The sequence below is a fragment of the Poromitra crassiceps genome, assembly GCF_964638095.1.
Source record: "Poromitra crassiceps genome assembly, chromosome: 10".
Lineage (NCBI taxonomy): Eukaryota > Metazoa > Chordata > Actinopteri > Beryciformes > Melamphaidae > Poromitra > Poromitra crassiceps.
The window spans coordinates 30,396,205-30,414,940 of record NC_139631.1 but is presented as its reverse complement, the minus strand read 5'-3'; the positions used below and the strand labels follow the sequence as shown (position 1 = coordinate 30,414,940).

Here is an 18,736-nt window from a genome sequence, read left to right as displayed (position 1 = left end):
TGAAGTCCAATTTTACAATGAGATGCACCCACTTTAACCCTGAAGTGTAATTATTACTTCAGACTAACTAATAAAGTAATAAAACCACTAGTAAACCAGTAGGCGGCGTCTGGCCTGCTGTTCAGTGAGTGGCCTGACTGCAAGCACCCAAATTCTTTTTTTTTTTTTTTTTGCGATTATCGATTCTGGAATAAAAGATCGATTCAAAAAATCGTGACATTAGAAATCGCGATACTTAGGTGAATCGATTTCCCCCCCCACCCCTAATAGCTATAGTGTACACTTGTTGATTTTTTTAGGTGGCTAAATACATTTAGCTGCTGCTGGCCCCCTCCATAACACAGCAGTACATTTTATTGCTTTGCTTCCATGCAGGTACTACTCTCTGCTTCTCCAAACTGGTAGTGTGCCAACCGCACTGACCATCGAGAAGTAGTAGTACCTCATACAACCCTACTCAGCAGTGCGTTGATGAGCTCGTAGTTTCTATCGGTAACTTCAGGTGATGAGGACGGTGTTACACCATATTTGGTCCTATAAGATTCAGTGACTTTCCCTCACCAGCTGCCTGCGGTGTGTACTTGATGTTGTGTTAAAAAAAAAAGACTCATGGGGTAGAGGGGGGTTTCATTATGAAATAGGCAATATCAATCCTACTGGAACTCATCCTGAGGGCTCTATGAATAAACCTGAGTCTCAAAACCAAAATCACACTTAATTCCCCCATCTGCAAAATATAATATGCAAGTTTAATACTGAACTCAACGCTCACGCTGATGATGGCTCAAGGCTTAAACAAGTATGTTTCTTTGCCCGTATTAAACAAGAAAAGTTCACTTGTGAGTGCATTTTTTTTTTTTATTCCCCCCTCCCTGTTCATTTCTGCATTCGGGCACCCAGCACAACGCTTCAAGTCAACTTGGAGTGGAGTTGTGTGCACTGCAACCTTCTAATACCGAACTTAAAACTTGACGTTGGCTTTTGTCACACGGTTTAGCTTCTGTTCCTCATGTTCACCTCATTTCCTGGGAGCTTCCATCATTTCAGTGTGACTGAGACGTCGTGTCTTTTCCCTGCTGCAGTCCTTTGCCTCTGCCTGCCTGAGCCGGTGAAGATGGTGAAGCCAGACATCCACACTCTGGCCCACCACCTGAAGCAGGAGCGGCTGTATGTGGCCTCGGAGAAGCAGCTGATCCAGAGGCTGAACTGTGACGTGCTGAAGACGGCTGAGAGGCTGTACCGCACCGCCTGGATCGCCAAGCAACAGAGGATCAACCTCGATCGCCTCATTCTCACCAGGTCAGCCCTACCACCAACTTACACACAACTCATTCTCACCAGGTCAGCTCTACCACCAACCTACACACCTCATTCTCACCAGGTCAGCTCTACCACCAACCTACACACCTCATTCTCACCAGGTCAGCTCTACCACCAACCTACACACACCTCATTCTCACCAGGTCAGCTCTACCACCAACCTACACACCTCATTCTCACCAGGTCAGCTCTACCACCAACCTACACACCTCATTCTCACCAGGTCAGCCCTACCACCAACCTACACACCTCATTCTCACCAGGTCAGCCCTACCACCAACCTACACACCTCATTCTCACCAGGTCAGCTCTACCACCAACCTACACACACCTCATTCTCACCAGGTCAGCCCTACCACCAACCTGCACACCTCATTCTCACCAGGTCAACCCTACCACCAACCTACACACACCTCATTCTCACCAGGTCAGCTCTACCAACCACCTACACACCTCATTCTCACCGGGTCAGCCCTACCACCAACCTACACACACCTCATTCTCACCAGGTCAGCCCTACCACCAACCTGCACACCTCATTCTCACCAGGTCAACCCTACCACTAACCTACACACCTCATTCTCACCAGGTCAACCCTACCACCAACCTGCACACCTCATTCTCACCAGGTCAGCTCTACCACCAACCTACACACAACTCATTCTCACCAGGTCAACCCTACCACTAACCTACACACCTCATTCTCACCAGATCAGCCCTACCACCAACCTACACACCTCATTCTCACCAGGTCAGCTCTACCACCAACCTACACACCTCATTCTCACCAGGTCAGCCCTACCACCAACCTACACACACCTCATTCTCACCAGGTCAGCTCTACCACCAACCTACACACACCTCATTCTCACCAGGTCAGCTCTACCACCAACCTACACACCTCATTCTCACCAGGTCAGCTCTACCACCAACCTATACACCTCATTCTCACCAGGTCAGCTCTACCACCAACCTACACACCTCATTCTCACCAGGTCAGCTCTACCACCAACCTACACACCTCATTCTCACCAGGTCAGCCCTACCACCAACCTACACACACCTCATTCTCACCAGGTCAGCTCTACCACCAACCTACACACCTCATTCTCACCAGGTCAGCTCTACCACCAACCTACACACCTCATTCTCACCAGGTCAGCCCTACCACCAACCTACACACACCTCATTCTCACCAGGTCAGCTCTACCACCACCAACCTACACACCTGGCAGGAGTGGGCACAAGGGAATGGACACCAAACCAAATGACCACTGGGGATGCACAGTAACATTTATTCATTGCCAGTTACAGATTAGAAAGTGCTATAATGCTCCATGTATTGGCTGAAGTGCTTGAGATATCATAGATTTTTTTAAATTATTAGAGTAATCTGGCATCCCTCTGTATGAAAAGAACAGAAAATCAAGTTGCTTTAAGTTTTGACTTGGTATGCTTGGCCTTTGGTAGCAGATTTGGGGAATTCTAGGATATGATTTTCAACTAATTATTCTGACAATTATTCCAGTGACGTATCAGTTTGTCAGCTCAAAAAGAAGTGTAACTTGTGCAAATCACACTGTCATCATTATGCATTTCCAAGTGGTAGAAACTGGGACTGACTTGCTAGTAACCAAGACAGGAAGAGCCCTAAGGGTGTTATGCTGGTTACTATGGCTGTTCAGCATAGCTGGACTGTAACAGTGGGGACAGTAGGTAACAGTGGGGACAGTAGGTAACAGTGGGGACAGTAGGTAACAGTGGGGACAGTAGGTAACAGTGGGGATGACCTTGTTACCTTGTTGAAAATAAAAATGGACAGGAGAAAGTGAGTGATTGCCATTGATAGGTCCACATAGGCTTTTGGGGTAATGTAAATATCAATGCCATGCTTGCTCTTAATAAACAGGATGAGTTTAGTGGGTCTAGCTAAAATGATCATTGCTCATTAGGTCTCTGTAAGAGGTGGTGTACTTCTCTCCAGGCACTGCTGATTTAGGCGTTGTCTGACATTGACGTAATGCTGGCAAGGAACTGTTGTGCAAGGCATTAAAATGTCTGATGTCATTTTGGAGGGGGAACACAAGAAGAACAATTGTGCTTTCATTGAATATGGATTCCAAATAGCCGAGAGTGCAGATTCCACATTTGAACTTGTCCTGTGCTTTAAAACATGCAACTGTTTGACCTAAGTTTGCAGTTTTCCTATCAGTAAGTTCAAATCGGGGCAGCAGTAGCTCAGGAGGTAGAGCCGTCGTCTGGGAATCAGAAGGTTCCCGTTCTGAGGCTTGCTTCCCCGGGGCTGCATGTCTGAACTCCTACGAGCTCGAGCAGCGCCCTGCATAGAGACAGTCGGCAAGTGTGGGTGGGAACGCCCACAAAATGTTAAACGGCTGGAGCACGAGTGGGGTAAAACCGCCCATATATCTCAACGGGCTGACTCACCAAAGGACGGTGCTGCGGCTCTAAACTTCAGGTTTGGGGATTCTAGAGCAGAGCACAAGACGTCTGTTCAGATGTGCGTTTACTGCGGTGGTTAAATCCCCGATTGTGTGTCGTGTCTGCCTGGGCTGGGCTAGCAGCTCAATTCTAACTTTGCTGAATGGATAGAATGGGGGATTTACCCCACCCTGACCACGCCCCCAGCTAGGCTGAGCCAGCTAACCCAGCGTCTATGACGAGACATCGCCTCAACCTATGGCTGCACACGCCATCGGGGTGTGAATGTGAATGTAGAAATACTGTAACGCACTCGCTGTACAAATACTACAGCACAGGTACAAATACTACAGCACAGGTACAAATACTACAGCACAGGTACAAATACTACAGCTCAGGTACAAATACTACAGCTCAGGTACAAATACTACAGCACAGGTACAAATACTACAGCACAGGTACAAATACTACAGCACAGGTATAAATACTACAGCACAGGTACAAATACTACAGCACAGGTATAAATACTACAGCACAGGTACAAATACTACAGCACAGGTACAAATACTACAGCACAGGTACAAATACTACAGCACAGGTACAAATACTACAGCACAGGTACAAATACTACAGCACAGGTACAAATACTACAGCACAGGTATAAATACTACAGCACAGGTACAAATACTACAGCTCAGGTACAAATACTACAGCTCAGGTACAAATACTACAGCACAGGTACAAATACTACAGCACAGGTACAAATACTACAGCACAGGTACAAATACTACAGCACAGGTATAAATACTACAGCACAGGTACAAATACTACAGCACAGGTACAAATACTACAGCACAGGTACAAATACTACAGCACAGGTATAAATACTACAGCACAGGTACAAATACTACAGCACAGGTACAAATACTACAGCACAGGTACAAATACCAAAGCACAAAGTTCAAGTTTGAGTCTGTGTATTGTTGGTACTGTAGCTCCACTTGCTGCCGGGTTCTGTATAGTAAGCTCAACAGAAATCCTGGGTGTGTTTCCAAACCTACAGCTACTAGGACAGGCCCGCCGCACACCATTACGCAGAGTACGCAGACTGTGTAGGGCATCATGTGACTGAGGGCACCAATTTTTTTTTTTTTTTTTTTTTTTTGTGTGCCCTCAGTCAGGCCACTGACTGAACAGCAGGCCAGGCGCCGCCTACTGGTTTACTAGTGGTTTTATTACTTTATTCAGGGTTAAAGTGGGTGCATCTCATTGTAAAATTGGACTCGGCCCAAATTGGGCTTCAAACGGCCCAAATTGGGCTTCAAGCGGCCCAAATCTGGCTTCAACCGGCCCAAATCTGACTTCAACTGGCCCAAATCTGGCTTCAAACGACCCAAATCGGGCTTCAGACGGTCCAAATCTGGCTTCAAACAGCCCAAATTGGGCTTCAAACGGCCCAAATTGGGCTTCAAACAGCCCAAATTTTTCGCCGCCGCCCTTCGGACGCTGGCACGCACGTCGGCCTGTATCGGCCTGGCCTACTTGGTATCTAATGCCCGGCCTGAATTATGATCCCAGTCCGCCCCTGCTTGCATGTACAGTTTAACAATCACTTGTTTGCTGACATGTACAGTCATTTTAACAATTGTTTGTTTCCCACATGTAATGAAATGTGAGATACACTAGTATCGTTCATAATTAATGATTTTGCAGTCTTTCGTTTGACAGTTATTGAAAGTTTTACGGGGAAGGGGGGGGGCACCACAAAACAATTACGCTTAGGGCACCCAAATGGCCAGCAGCGGCCCTATACTAGGCTAATCTCTCCCGATGAACATGTGTATGACTTCAATCAATAAAGTTGAGAGAACTAACATTGAAACTTGTGGCTTTGGACATGCTTCCTGTTGAGAATTAACTTTGAGTACCGTACATGTTCCCAGAATCATTTGGCAAAGACTGAAAAGGTATTTTCCTCCTGGTTTGGCAGAGAAACCTACAGTAGATTTGTTTTATATATAACAGTGAGCTCTACATTTAGTGTAAGTAAGTATTTATAGCATCAAACACACTCTGATGTGATGTTTTAATTGTATTAATACTCAATCATGTCTAGGGAATCTACAGTCAGAGCAGCCCTTTGATCATTGAGCATGTGGTACCATTTTTTGTCTGTCTAACTAACTACCAATCATCAGCAGCCTGGGCTTTATGCGTCTCTGTAAGGGATGAAACGATAACCGGTTTTAATGATATCCGTGATAAAATTCCTTACCATAACCGTGATAAAATTCCTTATGATGACCATACGCTTTGAAAAACATGGTCAATACTGTCCACCATCATCAACCAAAGTTGGCAACCGTCTCCGAGATGCAGACGCGCAGCCTTGGAGAAATGATTTCAGTGAACGTATCAATCCTTTTTGGGTCAGAGTTTTCAATATAAAACTTGGTGAAATTATTTCTGAGTGAGTGTAGAAGTACTTTTTGAACATTTTCAGCACATTTGCACAATACCGTGATAATAACCATGATAATTTTGGTCACTATAATCGTGATGTGAAATTTTCATTATCGTTTCATCTCTAATCTCTGTTCAAACGTGCTGTCGGCGATGTGCATCGCTTTAGTCTCTGTTAATAATGAAACAAATCAACCCTGTCTTCCAGTGCGGAGGCCTCTCCGGCAGAGTGCTGCCAACATGCCAAAGTGCTGGAGGACACACAGTTTGTTGATGGCTACAAGACTCTGGGCTTCCAGGAGAGCCTCTTTGGCGAGTTCCTGTCCAGGATGAGGGAGAACCCCAGGTTGGTAGCGTCCTGCCTGGTGGCTGGAGAGAGGCTGAACCAGGAGCACACCCAGGGGGTCATTCATACAGTCTTCACCTCCCTTTATGGCAACTGTATCATGCAAGAGGACGAGAGCTACCTGTTACAGGTGAGTGGCGGTAGACATTGGCACTTTCATACCTTGTGAGTAAGATGAGACCTCTTTAACTGTTGTCAGTAAGGTGGTGACATCTCAAATGGATGTATCCGTTTCCTGTCAAACCCGCCAGGTGTTGCGCTACTTGATAGAGTTTGAGCTGAAGGAGAGTGACAACCCTCGGCGTCTGCTGCGGCGGGGAACCTGCGCCTTCAGCATCCTGTTCAAGCTCTTCTCCGAGGGCCTGTACTCGGCCAAGCTCTTCCTCACCGCCACCCTCCACGAGCCCATCATGCAGCTGCTGGTGGAGGACGAAGACCACCTGGAGACGGACCCGGCCAAGGTGACGGAGCGCCTCACCGTGGCCCAGCAGGAGCGCTTCGGGGAGAAGGGCTCCGAGGGCTACAAGCAGCGGGTGCAGGCGGCCGTGGAGGCCAACGAAGCCAAGCTGGTCGCTCTGGTCAACAAGTTCATCGGTTACTTGAAGCAGAACACCTACTGCTTTCCCCACAGCCTGCGCTGGATCGTGTCCCAGATGTACAAGACTCTGTCGTGCGTGGAGCGTCTGGAGGTGGGCGAGGTGCGCACCATGTGCACAGACCTGCTGCTGACCTGCTTCATCTGCCCGGCGATAGTCAACCCGGAGCAGTACGGCATCATCTCCGATGCCCCCATCAACGAAGTGGCCCGCTTCAACCTGATGCAGGTCAGTGTCAGAGCAAGTGTTCACACACTCATACAGAACATGTGGATAATATCGTTCTGCAGTCTAGTAGACGGACATTGCATTGTTTTTGTTGTACAGGTAGGGCAGCTTCTGCAGCAACTGGCCATGGCTGATGATGATGGATACCCCAGGCAAAAGAGTTTGTCTAAATTTGATAAGGTAAGCAGTGCACCTCACATTGGTGTCATTTAGTATGTCACCTGTGTAGCATTTTTGTAAGCACAGCCTCGATACATGATGTTTATTTCTTTCATGGTTACATTTCTCTGTCTGTTCCTCCAGAGTTGTGTTGCAGCATTCGTGGACGTGGTGATCGGAGGAAGAGCAGTGGAGACTCCACCCATGTCCTCAATGAACCTCCTAGAAGGCCTCAGCAGGACTGTGGTCTATATGACACATAATCAGCTGCTAGCGTTGGTAGGTTCCTCATTCAAGTTTTCTGTCAGTAGTTATACCCAAATCAGTATTTGAGTTGTTTAATTTCCCATCACCACAGTGCGTTACCTGGTGTGCTAGGTGTGTGTGTGTAGGTGTCTGTGTGCATGTATGCATTATTGTAAACGCAATAACTCAAGAACAATGCACGATAGAAACGTCAAACCTACACCACAGAGTCGAGTAGATGATCCGATTGATTCGGTTTTGGAGCACCTTGCTGCATAAATCTGCATATTAATGAGGACAAATATATGTTCTTGAAACTGCTATAACGGCGTAATTCTTTAAATATGGAGTTCATATTAATAGTGCTCATGTCTTATGTGAAAACAAGTATGTTGACATAGAAATATTTGCAAATTAATGTATTAATTAGCTTAATTCATGACCTCATTAGCATAACGGGCTATGTTTAATATATCATGGTGATTATGGTGGGACATTAGTAGGCAGCTCAAGTGCCGCTTGTTCCATTTGTAATTCCATGTGAACGTCCTGATTACTCCCCCCCCCCCCACCCGCTTCTTAACATTATTGAATATGTTGAAGACCCAAACTTTGTTAACCGAGTTAACATAGTGACTCATGGGTCACTCATTGCACAAAACTTTATTTGATGGATTAGAAAATTGTAAATTGTCCTGTGTGGGGGGGAGTCAGATTTCAGTCTGACTCCCAACAACGTGTACCACCCATTACCCCATCCCTAGTAGTCAACATTGTGCCATGTATCAATGACCTCATATACTAGCACTATATACTGTAGGCAAAACCCCTATTGGAAACTAGGCTTAGGCCGATTTTTATTGAACATTTGCAGAATATTGTGATTTACAGAAGAAAAAAATAATCATTTTCAAAATCAGGGGGAAAACAGTTTTGCAGTCGGCCTTGCTGCTGATCCTCGTTTCACTGCTTACTGTACATTATTGGTACTGTTAAAGGAACAGCTCACCCTAAAATCCAAAATACATATTTTTCCTCTCACCTGCAGTGCTATTTATCCATCTATATCGTTTTGTGTTAGTTGCCTGAGTTTTGGAGATATCGCCCGCAGAGTTTCTGCCTTCTCTCCAATACAATGGAACTGGATGGCCCTCGGCTTGTGGTGCTCAAAGTGCCAAAGAAATACATTTGAAAAACTCAACAGAAATGTCTCCTTCCAGAAATCATGACTCCGTTTCTCAAGATAATCCACAGACCTTGTTATGAGCAGTTTCATGGAGGAACTATTTTCTTTTGACCAAACTACACCCGCTAGCTGCTAGCTAGTTCCTACATGGGACTGCAAAAGAAAATAGTTCCTACATGAAACTGCTCACAACAAAGTCTGTGCATTATGTTGAGTAACCGGGTCATGATTTCTGGAAAAAGACAATGCTGTTGAGTTTTTCAAATGTGTTCTTTTTGGTGCTTTGAGCACCACAAGCCGAGTGCCATCCAGTTCCATTGTATTCAAGAGAAGGCAGACATCTCTGCGGCCGATATCTCCAAAACTCAGGCAACCATCCCAAAACGATATCGATGGATAAATAGCACTACAGGTGAGAGGAAAAATATGTATTTTGGATTTTAGGGTGAGCTGTTCCTTTAAGAGTGTTGCATTTGTTCCTGCAAAGGGCATATCGACCTCTCAGCCTCCTTCCCCCCTCACAATATCGGATATCGCAATATTTGGGAGGGCCTATAACACGATAATAAAAAAAAGTCACGCAAGCCATTAGAATCAAAATAATGTTGGATTATTTACAGTGTTTGCACCTGATGCAAACATCCAATACATCAGTCAAGACAACCATATGACCGTTTTGACCCCCAAAATGGCTAGGTGAAATGGTGTGAAATGAATTCTATTTAGCGTGTTTTACTAGCCTTTGGTCTGTGTGTGGCTAACTGTAGGCGTAGGCCTGGTGTAAAAACTTACACTTTAAACAAGCGGCAGTTTAGATTCCAGTGCAGCAGCAGCATACAAGCTCGACAGGCCCAAACTTGTCAGACGAGAAAGGGAGACCTCTCACACCCCGCTTCAGAAGGGTTTGCTGACTGAGAACCATGAAATGTGGTGCAATAGAGCTGAACGATGATCTTAGAAAACGTTGTCTCGCACGTCCTGCAGGTGGACTTTGTGCGGAGTGTGATGGCAGGGGACCACCTTCGGGAGGAGGAGCACATGGCTCTGGAGACCCTGCTGGCCAATGTGCCCCAGTCCCAAACTGTGAAGAGCAACAGTCTGGAGCTCACCCCGTCCAACACCCCCCAGCTGTCCCCAGCTACCACTCCTGCCAACAAGAAGAACAGACTCCCCATAGGTAGCTACTATCGCCGTAGCCTCAGACGTTGCTGTTCCACACCTGCAGCCTCTGCCTCCTCCTGGCCACGCTGCCTCTCACAATTCATTATTGATGTACTGTGTGTACTGAAAATGATGCAACTTCTCGTAATGTCCTGATGTGAGCTTTTGGAGGCCACTGCGCTTTTTTTTTAATCAAAACCAGAATTTGCAACAAGAAGTGGAAGCTCCAACTCTTATTTCCTCTAATGAGGAGTAAAATAAACAAGTGGAGTTGAGTGGCGATGGCTAGTGAAAGGCACTTGTTTTGTAGGAAAGCTTAATGAGCTTCTTCTCGGCTTGTTATAAGGATAATTAGCATGGCCTGGATTGGGGCTCAATTACAGCAATGACAACCAATTAAATTACCAAATATAAATGAACTCATTTTAATTGGAATGGATGGAAAGATGCATAGACTACCTTCATTACCATTTCCAAGACAAACGATGCTGTGGCAACTCCCCCCTCGATTAGAAATTAACCACCTCCACTTGCTTCTCTGAAATATGATGTTTATACACGATACAACTTGCTATTATTTGACATTCGATTGCATTTTTGAGATGTGCTTTTTTTTTGTCCTTTCCTCCTGTGCTGCCAATGACTGACCAGGACAACACTTAGCAGCTATAACATCCTGGGACCCCACGAGCACCAGTCTGTCTGCGCACATTCCCTTAGTAACCCCTTTCGGTGGGTAGCCCTCCCCTCGGTCGCGTTAGGGCTGGAGAGAGAGAGAGAGAGAGAGAGAGAGCTTAACAGTCTGTCTGTGTCTCGGGCCAGTGGCCTGTTGTTAGATTAGGCTCATCCAGCATCAGTTCATGCTCCAAGCTGTACGCACTCATCCCTTTGCCACCGCTTAGCCCAGCAGCAGCAGCGCTCTTCTTGTCCGCGTGCTGCTGTCACCATGCCTGCTCTGCTGTGCCCTGCTGCTTCAGGCCCGTTACAGGCTAACATGTTCTTAACTCACTCACATTTCTGCTTCCTCATTCAGCGGGGGATATGGCTATTCATTTCCAGCTAGAGTGGGGGAAAAGAAACATATCTTTCTTTGCTCCTTCAGGTCCATGCATGAGGTGGTCTGGTCAAAATAAAAGAAACACAACAAGCCCTAAAAAGACTGCCCACCACAATGATGGTGTGCCTCTGTGATGGCGTGGTTGTGCTCTTAACAGCATAGTTGGCGTTCCCTTGAGAGGGAAGGGCAAAAGGGTAATCACTTAAACAATAGCTTCAGCGATTTCTGAGTGATCATCTTGGCCCTTCTTCTGGTGAATGAATGCGGTTGAAGAGGACTTGCAATTTCAGGATCTCTTCTAAATGCCCAGTTTGGGATCATGTTTTGTTCCTCAAGGGCTTGGCATACAGCCAGCATTCTTTCCATGCTCTTCAAACATTTGAAGATACAAATTCTCGCCTTGGTAGATGGTTATTTTGGAAAAACATCACTTGTGCCGAAATGCCACGCTGGATGAACGTGATCACATGGAATCACAGTGTTGGTCTTCTTGAGTCATATTTGCAATAGTCGTCAAGAGATGATTGGATAAATTCAATGTCAGGCATCCCACACAAATCCAGAAGCACAAGAACCCCTTCACCTGTCTAGGACTTGTATTTTGGTGTTTCTGTAATTGTGACTATATCCTATGGATGAAGCCAAAGAATTTCATAAATCACTGCAGTGCCATATAACCATTAGCCCATCATGCTATATATATATATATATATATCATATAACCATTAGCCCATCATGCTATAACAACACCAAATATTGAGCAGAAGTCCGTCAGAGCCGTCATTAGAACGGTATGCACGTCATGTGCTGCTTGAGAGTGCTTCACTGTGTCTAGCATGCAACTGTGATGCCTGAAATGCCCTGGAAAGCAGGTCAGTTGGTATTTCAACATGCACAGCATTTCAGCATAGCATTTACTTTGGATGCTAGTATTTAAATTAGGAGTTAATGTCTAATGGTCACACAATTTCAGTTTTCAACACTGGATTTTTTTAAATGGTTAAATAAGCGATACCATGTTCATCACCATGTTTGAAATGTAATTTTTTTTGCCACAGGAGAGTTCAATCATAGCCAGAAACTTTGATATAGCTTTGTATAGCTACATAGAGAAATAACTGGAAAATGTGAAAAGTAAACTATCATCACTTCCAAGAGGATTTGCTCAAGGTTGACACAATTTTCTGTGTGGAACTGTTAATGCTGCTGTGACGTAAACCTCACTTGGATGTCAAATTTAGACCAACATTACAGTCCATAAATTCAGTCTCATTAATTTTGAATAGCAGTTACCGGCAGCACGTTGGTGTGTGACAATGACCTCACACAAGCATGTGCCTTGGTTCTCTGATTTCCAGCTTTGGGCTAGAGCTTTGTTTTCACAAGTACTGATTGGCTTGCCCATGGCTTTAAAAATGACATAAATTCCTAAATGTCAGCTGGTGCCCAAGTCTAACAACTACTTTGTGCTTAGAACATGGTAGCATACCGTATGTTGTTATTTAGTGTCCTCTGAATGTGACAATTTGAAAATAACACTTCTTCCCTACTAATCCCTTTCACCCCAGCAGCAGCCGCACGCAGCCGCAGCCGTACCAACATAGCCCAGGAGGGGGAGACAGAAGCCAGCTCCCAAGAGTCCCTACAGGAGGTGATGCCAGAGGAGGTGCTGGTGGTGGCACTAGGAACAGGCCCTCAGACTGTCCCCGGGATGATGTCAGAGAATGAGGTAATGGGACTTAAATTAATGCACTCGTTCACAGGAGAGCGGAGGATGATGTGATAAAGTCCGTGTCATAAAATGTCCTCTCGTCGTTGGGGACGGGGGAAATAAAAGATTTCACACGGTGTCAACATTTCATAGTGCTTTGTGCTGGTTGCTGCTGTGTTGTGCAATTGATTAGAAACCTTGGACGTCAGATAAAAATGGCCTCACACAAATTTGACTGCCACCATGTCTTTGACTCAGGCGTTCTCTCCAAGACCGAGTTGTGGTAATTGCAAGGTTACAGCCAAAAAATAAGCGAGTTGTATGTGTTTGTACATTTTTGAGCAGTTGCTGTTCCCTCTCCGCTGCACTGTAGGTTTTGAACCTGCAGATGGCTGATGGGGCCCAGGGGGACACACCTGCTGATGACACCAAGCTGCACGGGAAACCAGACAAAACCCTGCGCTTCTCCCTCTGCAGTGACAACCTGGAAGGCATCTCAGAGGGTCAGTCTACACTACAGTCTGAAGACGCATGATGCTTAAAAAAAAACAGATCAGCTGGCTGTTCTTTCTATATTTTCAGAGTAATAATACACACAGATGAACCATATAAAGATAACCTAGTAAAAAGTGACCAGTATTCTAATTGGGGACATGTGATTTGGACTATGGATCGGTCTCTGTTCCTTTGTCAGTCTATCATCTCAGATACTGCTGATTGGATTTTGATCAATTTTGATCAAACTTTGTAGAATGAAACATCTCACCACTGCACTACAACAACATTTTTAACATTACACTGATTGGCCCAACAGGTTTGCTACATCTACAGGTCAACAAGGTGATGTATTTCCTGTTTGGCCCACAGGGGGACTGTTTCATTCATGCTTACTGTTGCCTTGCTTTCTTCCCCCGTTCAGGTCCGTCCAACCGTTCTAATTCTGTCTCGTCTCTGGACCTGGAAGGAGAGTCTGTGTCTGAGCTTGGTGCTGGACCATCTGGGAGCAACGGGGTGGAGGCTCTACAACTTTTGGAGCACGAACAGGGTGTGTGTGTGTGTGTGTGTGTTTGCGTAGTTTGTGTGGTTCTTGTCTGTATTATTGCCGAAAAAGGCTGAGTTGGAAAAAGGTTCATAAGCGAGGCCAGTTATACTTTATTATCCGTGTCTCCCTCAGCCACCACGCAGGACAACCTGGATGATAAACTGCGCAAGTTTGAGATCAGAGACATGATGGGCCTGACAGATGACCGGGACATCTCCGAGACGGTCAGCGAAACGTGGAGCACCGATGTGCTGGGCAGCGACTTTGACCCCAACATGGATGAAGATCGGTTGCAGGAGATAGCAGGTATGTAGGCAGGCGGTCTCAACAGACAAGGCCACCGTTATACATTTTGTGAGTTAAAAAGTCCTGCAAATAATGAGCCTGTGAATTTTTATTAAGTACATCTAGGGAAAAGTTGCCACCTTGTGGTTTGTGGCTGAAATTGCATTTCGCGTCAACTCAGGTTCTACAATACATTACACCACATGCCATCCATGCTTATACACATTGCTTTGTTTTCTTAGTTTTCTATGATTTTAATACATACATTCTATTTCACTAGAACATTTAGTATACATTATAATCAATTCCGTTACCTATTAATAATCGGGCTGAAATAAATTACATAGACCAATTGTATTTGTTGTGTTTGTTGATGTTAATGAGGTATTAGAGGTGCTCAAGTTTTGCAACTATGCAAATACACTCATGCAATTGACATAATATTAGACAACCAATTATTAACTTCAAGTCAAGTGTATTTTGAATAAGGTATGCCAGCACTTTATCGTTTATATAATAAACACCCACAGAATCATAGTCAATAATATTCATCTTTAGATCTGATATTTGTATGAAGGTAGAGCAAATATAACCCATTCCATTGTCCCAACTTACTTTTAAAATACATTGGTGTGTACACTTGGATGTAAAAAAAAAAAATTGCTTTTCTCTAAGATGGGGACACAATTTAGTTATAGACTTTTCTATGTGTCTCTGGCACAATTTCCTGAGATTGACTTGACTTTATCCCAGTTAACAGTAGTTGATCAAGTTAATCAACTTCTCCAGTAGACTGTGGAAGCTTGAGCCAATAATACCTTAGTCAGCATTTCTTAATCGACAGCTTTATTAGTGAAGGGCTTGGAGAGAGGTGTGTGTGTGTGTGTGTGTGTGTGTGTGTGTGTGTGTGTGTGTGTGTGTGTGTGTGTGTGTGTGTGGTAAAAGTTTGAACCAAGACTACCGGTACTTCTTTTTTGGAATAAAAAGTGTAAAAAAAATGCTTGGCTCACCAACAAAGCAAAGAACAGTAGATTTGGAAAGTCCACATTAGCACAGCACTGGACTACGGTCCAAGATTACGTTAATTAATTAAATATGTTTTATTATTATTATTATGCTACCATGTGTATGCTTAGGTAATGTTAAATAAATTATCTACCGGTACTTACCAGTTCAAATCATACCGTTACCCAGCTAGTTTCTGTGAAGTTGAATTGTCTACCGTACTTATTGTTTACCCGTTGTTAGTACAAATTAATCCATGTTAATGGTTTCGTTTTAGTAGATCCTGGTATTCTATTCCAATATGTAAGTAATGCTGCCATTTTAAGTTGAAGGACAAGCCAAAGCCTCACTACTGTACAATTCACCATTACTTATTTCCTGATATGTTGTAGTCTCTATATTAACCAAATAAACCCAGGACGAACATATGGTTTAGAAAATGGACAGAAACAGGCAAGATAGTTGGGATATAGACCCCTCCAAAAGTACAAACAACCTCTGGTTATATGACAGATGTGAGAAGCCTAAAAATGAAATGTACAGCTCTCTTTCATTGAAATAAAATCTCAAATAAATATGTACTGGAAGTTTATAGGCCTCCAGAATCACAGGTAAAATCATGTTAAGGTAATAACTAGGGCCTTGAGAGTAATTTATTTAGATTGCAAGGGTCTGACGTGCAGTTGCCATCACTGCCTTGGATATAATAATAATAATCAGAATTCCTTTAGATAGCACAGTTTGATTCTTCATGTTATTCAGACCCCCGTCTTCCTGTCTCTTCTACCTCAGTCTCCGTTTGCCCTCGCCGCCCACCCGCTTCTCTCTCTCTCTCTCTCTCCTGGCTGCTCACTCACTCTGTCTCACTCTGTCTCACTCTGTCTCACTCTTTCTCTCCCTTTCCCTGACATTCACTCAGTCCCCGCAGTCTTATTGACCTTGGTTCCTTCTCATTTGCATCCACCATTTTTCATTCTTCGGAATATGGCGTTGGGGGACTTTTCCATCATTAAGTGAATTTACAGCGATTTCCTTATGTGTTTTCTCCAAGGGATTGGGTTATGAGATGCACATTAAATATCCATTAATACCTCATTATCCCACTGATAAGATTACCATGATAATGAGGCAGAAATTCTAATTGTTTCACTTCTTGTTGTGCCACTCATTTAATCATCCACCTGAAAGACAAGTGCTCTGCGCCCCTACCTCGAAGACTGTAAACACGGACAGCGGGACGGAGCTCTCCCGCCGCCAAACGAGAGCCCTGCCCCCGCCAACAGCCGCAGCACACGCTGTTGCCTGGGCGCTGGCACGCATCGCAGGCCCGTGGCGCGCGCGTGTGTGTGTGCCGTGAAGTGGAAGCGCGACGTACCAGGGGGCGCTACCACCACCAGGTCGACTCCTGATCTCCAACCCCCCCCCCCCCCCCCCCCCAGCCACTGTACTCCCGCTAACACCTGCAAGCTCTTTCCCCTCCCCTCCCCTCCCCCTCCTCCTCCTCCTCCTCCTCCTCCCCCTCCTCCTCCTCCTCCTCCTCCTCCCCCTCCTCCTCCTCCTCCTCCTCAGCATTCTTCCGCCTTGTTAAGCCGCTCTTCCCAAATGGAGATGGAGGGACGTGGTGCCTAGGACTTTGTGGGAGGGTGGGTGGTGGCAAAGGGCTAATTTGCTTGTGAGTAATGCCGGGCTTAATCAACAGCTCAAAGTCATGGCCCCGGAGGCCCGGTGGCAGGGTGAGATATTACCATTAACCTCTGACCTTTGGCACAGGAGTATATGTGCCTGTGGGTCCCAGCGTGAAATGCCTGTGACCTCCAACTCTCTCTCTGTGTGTCTCTGTACGCAAAGCTCACCGTCTCTGAAGCCCCGTCCACACAGCAGTCGGGAGAAAACGGGCTTTATTTAGAGATGCAGTCTTGCTTATCTCAGGCCCTTTCCCCAATGTTTTCTGAAAGTCAAGAGCAGAAGACGTTGAACTGATGCAATAGGCATTTTGCCCTTTCAAAATCAGATACTGTACAAGGTAGATATAAGTCCGCTGTCATAGGACATTTGATAATGTTGTTGTGGAATTTACAATTGGTTTCATGCACGAGACTGAAAGAATTGTAATTTGTTACCTGTTAGAATGGTAATAATTCATTAGAACTAAACCATAGAATGCAAATGAATATACAGGCGCTATAACAGCACATAGACCATGGCTGGCAAAAGGGTGCCTTCAAGCTGACTTTGTGACTATGGAGGTGACTTATTTCTGCTCTGACACTTTTTCCACAGATTGTGAAGAATGTATTTTCAGGCCGTGTGGCAGAGGCTTAACTCTGTCTGTCTGTCTCTCTCTCAGGGGCAGCTGTGGAGAACATGCTCGGCAGCCTCCTGTGTCTTCCTGGCTCTGGTTCGGTACTGCTGGACCCCTATGGGTCCACCATCTCAGAGACCACAAGCGAGGCCTGGAGTGTGGAGGTGCTGCCTAGTGACTCAGGTGGGTTCTCCAGAACTTGTTTGGGGGAGTTTGGGTTCATTCTCCAATTATAACTCTCAGACATCTTGTAATCATTGTGTTTTGGTTTTTGTCTTGATTTATGCACTACATCTCCATGACTCTCTCCATGGCTCAAAGGCGTGTTCCCGGACACGTCCTCTGTGTGTGTGTGTGTGTGTGTGTGTGTGTGTGTGTGTGTGTGTGTGCGCGCGTGTGTGCGCGTGTGTGTGTGTGTGTGTGTGCGCTTTGTATGGTGGGGGCTGGAAACAGCAGGTGTGGCTGCACTGCATCCCATACCAAAAGATGTGTGCATGCATCTGTCATCATGTTTGTGTGCACTTGCCTGTCTTTCAGGGCGGATCTGCGCGTGCCAGTAAAAGGCAGCTCAGGGTTTCCCCTAGAGGGCCCTCCAGGTGTGTTTGCACCTGTGTGGTGGAGCAGTGGGGAGGAAAAGCACAAGGACAGCAGCTGTCCTCAGTCAGTTTACACGGTGTCAACCCTTTATCTGGCTCAACTCAGCGATATCCAGACTTTTACGTCACATTGCTCCGACACCGGTTTCGCCCGCCTGCATTTTCTGCCTCGACACTGTGGTCCTTTTGTGTGATCGTCAGTATACCAGTTATGTCATTGTGTCAAGGAGGCAAATGTCAATACAGTCCAATAAATCACGGAGTAGACCGTCTCTATTTGTTCTGGCTAAATGAACGCACTTGAGTCCAAACCTTTTCTTAATGAGAGATTATGTGCTCAACCCCCCCTTTTGAAAAGCAGTGTTTCGTGAAAATCAGTAGAGTGCTTTATTAACAGCGTTAAGTGTTTCTTGGAAAAAGCCCGGGCCTCATGTTAATTGGAGTAGTACACCATTTCAATATGTGCAGCGTCGGAATGACATGCATGAGTGTCTTGATTGCTTTTTGTTCCGTTTGCTGCCCCTGTTCTGCTCTGTAATAGCACGATCGGAGGCTTGCTTGGAGTGGAGCGCTTGTTTCATGGCTAGGCAGCAG

At 45.4% G+C, this 18,736-nt stretch overlaps 1 protein-coding gene across 10 annotated transcripts in view; it reads left to right on the top strand.

The window, feature by feature from the left end:
* The window catches only part of gapvd1 (GTPase activating protein and VPS9 domains 1), a 40,383-nt gene that overhangs the window by 8,522 nt on the left and 13,125 nt on the right, over window positions 1-18,736 (top strand). For 8 of the 10 annotated variants that reach the window (XM_083644148.1, XM_083644147.1, XM_083644140.1 and 5 more), the window contains exons 2-12: window positions 1,083-1,299; window positions 6,431-6,698; window positions 6,820-7,392; window positions 7,492-7,572; window positions 7,696-7,830; window positions 9,968-10,160; window positions 12,770-12,930; window positions 13,286-13,415; window positions 13,832-13,957; window positions 14,087-14,260; window positions 17,592-17,729. In XM_083644148.1, the coding sequence (XP_083500274.1) occupies window positions 1,115-1,299; window positions 6,431-6,698; window positions 6,820-7,392; window positions 7,492-7,572; window positions 7,696-7,830; window positions 9,968-10,160; window positions 12,770-12,930; window positions 13,286-13,415; window positions 13,832-13,957; window positions 14,087-14,260; window positions 17,592-17,729 (2,164 nt within the window). In that variant the 5' untranslated portion in view covers window positions 1,083-1,114. The remainder of the gene's footprint in view (window positions 1-1,082; window positions 1,300-6,430; window positions 6,699-6,819; window positions 7,393-7,491; window positions 7,573-7,695; window positions 7,831-9,967; window positions 10,161-12,769; window positions 12,931-13,285; window positions 13,416-13,831; window positions 13,958-14,086; window positions 14,261-17,591; window positions 17,730-18,736) is intronic. The other 2 variants (XM_083644144.1, XM_083644142.1) reach the window with 1 other exon arrangement.